General features: G+C 43.1%; 1 protein-coding gene across 1 annotated transcript in view; it reads right to left on the bottom strand.

Annotated features, from left to right (window-relative positions):
* The window catches only part of Pik3cb (phosphatidylinositol-4,5-bisphosphate 3-kinase catalytic subunit beta), a 103,408-nt gene that overhangs the window by 52,451 nt on the left and 43,230 nt on the right, over window positions 1-7,727 (bottom strand). The window contains exon 5 of the mRNA XM_005071997.4: window positions 1,572-1,795. Coding sequence (XP_005072054.1) covers window positions 1,572-1,795 — 224 coding nt within the window. The remainder of the gene's footprint in view (window positions 1-1,571; window positions 1,796-7,727) is intronic.

Raw genomic sequence — 7,727 nt, forward strand, 5'->3', positions numbered from 1 at the left:
ATATCATCTGTTTTCTGATCATTTGTAAGTCATGTTCCTGTATTCTGAGTGTCACAGTTCCCAACGCTAAAGCTGCTTACACGGTGGCATCCTCCTATATTCCCAGCACTTAGGAGGTAAGAGTCAGAAGATCAGGAGGTCAGGGTCAGCCCAGATACTTTCTGTTGGTATACTAAGTTCATTCTTTGGATAATACACTGGTCATTTAAAAAACTATATTCCTTGAGGTGCCTCCTGGTTTTATGAAAATAAATGTGATATATATGACTGTTTACTATTTCTTCATGTAAATGTATTATTTAAATGTCATAATCATTTGTTTTGTCTCAAAGAAAAAAAGGCCCACATCAAAAATTAATAGGTAACAGGCCAGCGGATAGTGTCCTATTAATCATTACAAAACCTGGGCTAGGGGTACAGCTCAGCAGCAGCCTCTACTCACCTAGCATGATGGCCTGGTTGTATTTTATTGTTGTTTGTTTTGTTTCCAGTTTTAGACACAGAGTATCTCTGTGTAGCCCTGGCTGTCTTGAGTCTAGCTCTGTAGTCCAGGCTGGCCCTGAACTTAAAGAGTTTCACCTGCTTCTGCCTCTAGAATTAAAGGAGTGCATCAGTAGGCCATGGCCTAAGTTCTGATGTCCAGCACAGTGTGTGTGTGTGTGGGGGGTCCTGTATTAGTAATTGGCAAGAAAAGAACCATACCTTATTTCTGATAAGTCATAAATTAATGATTTCTGTCCAATTTTATAAACACAGAGACAGAGGCAGAGAATATGCCATTGGGGATTGACCCTATGGCCATGTGTATACTAGATAAATGTCCTACTTCTGAGCTACACAAATAAACACCAGCCAAAACAACAGGGGTTAGAGCTCTAGTTCAAGTGTTTGCCTGGCAAGCATGAAGCCATGGACTCAAATCTCAGTGATACATAAACCAGACTAGCGTGTACACCTGTAAGGCTCGTACTGGAGACAAGGAGATAGGGAGATTAAAAGTTAAAGGCCATTCATGATACCTGCTTGAAAAAAATAAATATAAAAGAAAGAAAATGGGGGGGGGATCATGTTGACTAGGTTTTTACTTTTTCTCTCCTGTTTAAAGTATCTGGAGATGGTCAGCAGTTAGGAGCACTGGCTGCTCTTCTAGAGAACCTGGGTTCAATTCCCAGCACCACTTAGCTGTCTGCAACTGCAGTTCTGGGGAATCCAATGTCTTCTTCTGGCCTCTGTGGACATCAGGTATGCATGCAGTGCACATGCAGGCAAAACACTCACACATATACAATAAAATTAAAATGTCACGTAAATTTTTTCATTGTAAAAAGCAATTAAACAGTTCAGTTCGACAACTCGTTTCTATACTATTATAACTTATCAGAAAACGCTTGTACAAAGGTTTGTTGTTTGGATAGTCCCGTGTAAATATAAGCTAAGTTCATTGACTCTATAAGGTTTTTTTGTGTTGTTTTTGTGGTAGTACTTTCTAAGCAAGAAGTGCATCTAAGACTGCAGCAGCAGTCAGGAAAAACCAGAGTCTGATTATAAAAATCATAATAACCAAATACTACCTGGCTATTTTCAAAATGCACAGCCACAATCAGCTTCCCTCCATACAGTTTATCTTCCAAGTTCTCCAGGACAGACGGCTCATGCTCTGGTGGATATGTATGCTTTAGCCAGTCAATCCAAGACAACCCCACTAGGGACTGAATCTTGTCCTCACTGAATTTGCGCATTTTTCTTCTAAATTCATTAACTTCAGGATCCTTCAAGGCATCAAATTCATGAAGACCTAAAGAAATTTGTAAAGATTCATTTTTTTAGTGCATAATAATAATTTTTTGGAAAAGAACACAAAATGTCTCCAATATAAGCTAAAATAACTTGGATATCTGTCTTTCGCCAAGCAGACAAAAGATGACAAACAGGCATATTAAGTCTCATGTATGAAAGTCTCTTCCTATTGAATCTCTAAAACCCACAAATTACATTGTTATGCAGAAACTCAGACGGGTTACCAGTGTCACAACCATCGAAACTGGGCATGGAGGCACACCACACCGGTAACACTGGTAAAATTGGGGGTGGAGGCAGGACAGCGAGGGTCACAGAGTAAGCATGTACACACTCACAATCGCACAAATGTATAGGAAAAAGTAAAATCCATGACACACAATTTAAAACCACATGATAAACGGGCCAATAGATTTTCCTGGAAAGTATTACATTATTGTAAATTACATGTGAATGGCCTATAATTTTTGTAGAAACATTTGAACTCCCAGAAGATATATGTCTAACCAGCCACATATGTCCCAGGATAGATAAGAATGTGTCCCAACACAAAACATTTGAGGGGTGGATAACTTCTGCATGGTTCTTGACCATGAACTCTGTAGGTGATAACATCATGTTGCCTACAATGGGAGTTTTAGAGTGCACAGTTAACATTGTTCTGTTGATAGATAATATCAATAATATTGATGGATACTACAGAAGAGGAAACAGAAATGTGTACCCAGTAACAAAAAAACAAAATCTTACTACAAACTATGTCTAATCCGCCTCTTTCTGTGGGATTTGGGGGTGTGGGAGAATAGTTGAGAGAGGATTTTACCAAATGGCCAGACTGCTCTCAAATTCAAATTCAAGGCAATCCTCATGCTTTGGCCAGACAGCTAAAACTGCTGGATGCACCGCCATACCCAGCTCTAAAATGCCTTTTAAATGTCTCTACATTGTCTACCTTCCTCAGTTTCTGCAGCCATCAACTAATCCTAGCCCTCAGCATCTCTCCTTCAGGGAACTATCACAACTTTTTCACAGATTGATTTCTTGAAGCCTTTTAAATGAAAAGTTACATACGTTTATTTGTTTGCTGAAAGGGTAGACACATACATGAATGCATGCATGAGCGCACGCACACACACATCAGAAGACAGTATGTGGGAGTCGGTCTCTCCTACCATGTGGGTACTAGGATTCAACCTTAGGTTATGAGCTTAGTATTTGGTGCCTTTACTCACTAAGCAGCCTCACCAGCCTTCCACTTGAAAGTCTAACCTCTCCAATCGTACAGTTTGAACAAGCTTTCTTAAGTGATAATCTGATCACGTTACTTCCCGTTTAAATTCTCTCGATGAAAGTTTCCCAGATGGGGCTGGAGAGATGGCTCAGCTGCTAAGAGTGTGTGCTGCTCTTGCGAAGGACCAAGTATGCACACAGCACCTACACCAGGCGGGGGGGGGCTCACAACTACCTGGACCTCCAGCTCCGGAGAATCGGACACCCACTTCTAGCCTTCACTGGCACCTGCACTCTCTTACACATACCTAAACCCAAACACAGAATTCAAGAAATGAGACCAGAGTCCAAGCCACTAACTGGGCCAAGAGAATGTTCACAGAACCCAATGAAAATGAACTCCAGTCCTCAGCTCTAGCACAGACCTCTGGAATGTCACGACCTTCTTTGGAAAGGTTTTCTTGTGTGAATGTTTAACTTTTGCCCATTCTCTTGAATTATCAGGAAAAAAAGTTCCAGCTCAACCAGGATAAAATGAATCCTTCCATACTGATGAACATCCCAGGTCAGTTTGCTCCACTAAAATTACACGTAGAATTTAAGGCACCACAGCAGATTTCGGTATCTTCCATGTCACCCAAGTTCAGACATGTCGCTAGATCTGAGGAGGTAAGAGTGGGACTACTGGTTTTGGAGATAGTCTTGAAGATCCATCACAAAGTAAAGTAATGAGACAAGCATGCTTCTCTACGGAACAGACCCTGTCCACTGTAGAGCGGCGGGATGCTCATGAATGAGAGGCTGCATCGGGTTACTCTTTGTTAGAAGGACACATGAAAAGGAAGTGGGGGAGGGCTCCCAAGAGCTTTGTAGTAAATCCAACTTTTCTGGGCGATTTTCCCTGCTCTGAGCTACCGTGTACCTGATTACTCTTTGCTCTTTCAACAACCATTACCAAGTCCCTCATCCTTTGAGGCCATTTTTCAGATTCCATTCCCTTTTGCTCACCTTGCCTATAACCCCCTTCACCTGCAAAACCCCTCCTCAGCACGACACCTATTTAGAATTACAGTCTCCCAGCAGCCCTTCCTCAACCCACCAGTGCACTTACGACAGTGTCTTGCGACTGGGCAGTATATTTACCACACTCTAGTTGTCTGCTTACTGAACCATCATTTCCCACAGTAAGTACAAAGATTCAACACACACTGAAATGGAAATCATTATGGAGCTCGTAATAATTTAACGTGTATGTGTGAGGGCTTATGCACATGTGTGTACACGTATGCAAGTGAGGGCCAGCAGACAGTTTCAGGTGTTATTCTCAGCAACATCCTCCACCTTTGAGAAACATCTGTCACTGCTCTGGAGCTCACTAACTAGGCTAGACTGGGCAGACAACAAACCCCATGATCCTCCTGTCCCTGCCTCTTGAGTGCTAGGATGACAAGCATTTGCTCAGCATTTTGTAGTTGTTTGTTTGCTTGTTTGTTGAAACAGAGTCTCTCTATGTAGTCCGGACTGTCCAGGAACTTGCTATGTAAACCAGGCTGACTTCAAACTCACAAAGATCTTCCTTCCATGCCTCTGTCTCCCAGTGCTGGCTGGGATTAAAGGTGTTCACAATAACACTTGATATTTTGAGAACCACTGCAAGAATCTTCCAAAAATAAAATTGGGGGTGGGGGGAGGGGCAAAAGATGCTTGCTGCCCAGGCTGATGGCCGAATTTGATTCCTGGACCTACATGGCGGAAGGAGAGAATGGAGCCCCTCAACTTGTTTTCTTTCTTTCTTTCTTTTTGGGGGGGGGTTTGGTTTTTTGGTTTTTACGAGACAGGGTTTCTCTGTATTGTTTTGGAGGCTGTCGGTCCAGCCTGGCCTCGAACGCACAGAGGTCCGCCTGCCTCTGCCTCCCAAGTGCTGGGATTAAAGGCGTGCGCCACCACTGCCCGGCTTCACAACTTGGTTTCTGACCTCTACATGTGCACAGACAAGCACACACATAAATAAATGCAAACAAAAAACCTTAATTAAGTTTTGGAGCACGTGAGATGGCTGCGTGTGTGAAGGAGCTTGCTGCACAGACGAATGTTCTGAGTTCAATCCCCAGAACTGAGAGGGAGGAGGGAAGCGACCTGACAGCTGTTCGCCGACTCCACATGTGCACTCGTGAATCCACACACTTAACAATAAAACCTTAATGCTGTAAAAATTAGGATCTAAGGCTAAGCATAGTGGCATACTTGTGACGTAAAAGCAGGTGGAGTCCAAGACCAACCAGCATGTTTTACATAGTAAGATAATAAATTATTTATTATTTAAATAAATGTCTGTAATCAGAGCAATTTGAAGGTAAAGACGTGACTATCTCAAATTAAGGACAGCGAGGTCTAGATACGCTGGTTCCAGGTCAGCCTGAATAGTACAGCAAGACCCTGTCTCAAAAATAAAACTACTATGGGCTAGTGTTCTTGGTACCAGAAGGCACTCTGCATGCTACCAAAGGAGGAAAGCACATGCCGATCCAGCTACAAGCCCTTCAATCTACTGTGTCCAAAGTAAGCTAGGGCAATGGTAAGCACAATGTTTGTAGATAACCACCAATATCTGATTTGATTTAAGACACCCTCCATGAGATGGATCCATTACCCGATACTGTTTGGGTAACCAAGACCCTGGGACTAGACAGTCCAGGGACTACGGTTCTACTAAAGGAACACAGCATTAAAATCCTAATTATAGTCTGCTATACTCATAGATCAATGTCTTGTCCAGCCATCATCTGAAAAGCTTCCTCCTTGAGCAGATGGAAACAAGACAATATGCAGAGAGGAAGAGACCTTGGACACTCAGCCCTAAACAGGATCCTTCCATCAAATCCCTCCCCTCAGGGCTCAGAGAACCCTGAAGAAAACAGCTGTAGAAAGAGTGTAAGAGTCAAAGGGGACAGAGGACACCAAGGAAACAAGGTCATCTAAACACAGCAGCACATATGAACTCAGAGACTGAGGTAGCAGGCATAGGGCTTGCTCAGGTCTGCACCAAATGGGGACCTACAGCTAAGAGAAGTGGATACATGCTACCATCCCAACCCAGAGCTATTTCCAACTATTAACTACTATGCCAAGGGGTGGAGGCACAAGTCTTTATTCCCAGCACTCAGGAGGCAGAGGCAGGCAGATCTTTGTGAGTTCGAGGCCAGTCTGGTGTACAGAGCAAGTTCCAAAACAGTCTTCAAAGCTACACAGAGAAACCCTGTCTCAAAAAAGAATAGAAAAAAATTAGTTTTCTACAAGAGAGGTCTCACTGGAGAAACAAACCACTTTTAAGTGTGGGCCCCACACCCAACAGTAAACGGTCAATACGAAACAAAATGGACAGCATCTTGACCTTCAGAGGTTCTTTGCTGTGTCAGGGCCTTCTTTTTAAAAGTCTTACAAGTCCTCTGTGCATATTTTATGGGATTCCCGTGGGCGGGAGCATGTGTCTCTGTGTTTATACGTGCTGCTTGGCTCTTTTCCTTCTGTTTGTTTTATCCTATTTCAATTGGTTTGTTTTGTTTTATCTTATTATATATTTTATTATTATCCTTTAGATGCCTTTTTGTTTTCTACCAAAACAGAAAGGGGGTGGTGGCTCTGGATGGGAGGGGAGGTGGGGAGGAACTGGGACGAGTAGGGAGCATAATTAGAATATGTTGTATGAAAAAAAATGTGCTTTTAATAAAATATTAACCCTTAAAAACTTTAAAAATTAGGACTTATAAATAATGATTTTGCCGGGCGTTGGTGGCGCACGCCTTTAATCCCAGCACTCGGAGGCAGAGGCAGGCGGATCTCTGTGAGTTCGAGGCCAGGCTGGACTGACAGCCTCCAAAACAGAGAAACCCTGTCTCGTAAAACCAAAAAAAAAAATAATAATAATAATGATTTTGCCTAGCATCCATGGGGCTTTGGGTTTGATTGCCTGGACTACCACTGACAGGAAAAACAAGTGCTGTTGATAACTTAGGTTAAGTAATTTAAATTTAAACTTAATTTTCTATATACCTTCTCCTAGGAAAATGATAGAAAACAGTACATGATGTATAGACAAACATTATATTTAAAAATCATGAGAAGACCGTTTGGTCACACTAAAAACATTACTGAACACATCCTGCCAGGCCAGCTGGCGAGTGACCGGTCTCAGTCAGCACTAGTGAGTGTGGCCATGGGAAGCTCAAGCAAGCCAAGAGCTGCAGACCAGCCTGGGCAAGATACTTAACCAGGCTCAAACAAAACAAAACCCCAACCCTGGCTAGGGGCGGGCCACTGTGTGATGCTGCTGCTGGGGACTGAACCCAGGGCCTGGCACATCTCAATTCAGCATTCTGCCGTTGGGTTACATTCCCAGCTCTCTTGCGAAATGTTAGCTCTCACCAACTTGCAAGGCAGCCTTAAGGCTTCAACTTGTGATCTTCCTTCCCTGGCCTCTCAAGCATCTGCGATTACAAACCTCAGAAACCAGACCCTGCTCAAAGCTCTCTTCAGACTGCTGATAAACCCGGTCTCACTGTGATTCCATTTTACAGGGCTCTGCAGAAAACAAGGCAGCAGAGCGTGCACTTTCACGGGAGGGGCGGTCAGAGCAAACAGGAGCTCTAAATAATTATTGAGAATGAACTGTGAAGAAAATGTCAAGCACATCACCCTAGAGG

The sequence above is a fragment of the Mesocricetus auratus genome, unplaced genomic scaffold (genome assembly GCF_017639785.1).
Source record: "Mesocricetus auratus isolate SY011 unplaced genomic scaffold, BCM_Maur_2.0 Super-Scaffold_100691, whole genome shotgun sequence".
Taxonomy (NCBI): domain Eukaryota; kingdom Metazoa; phylum Chordata; class Mammalia; order Rodentia; family Cricetidae; genus Mesocricetus; species Mesocricetus auratus.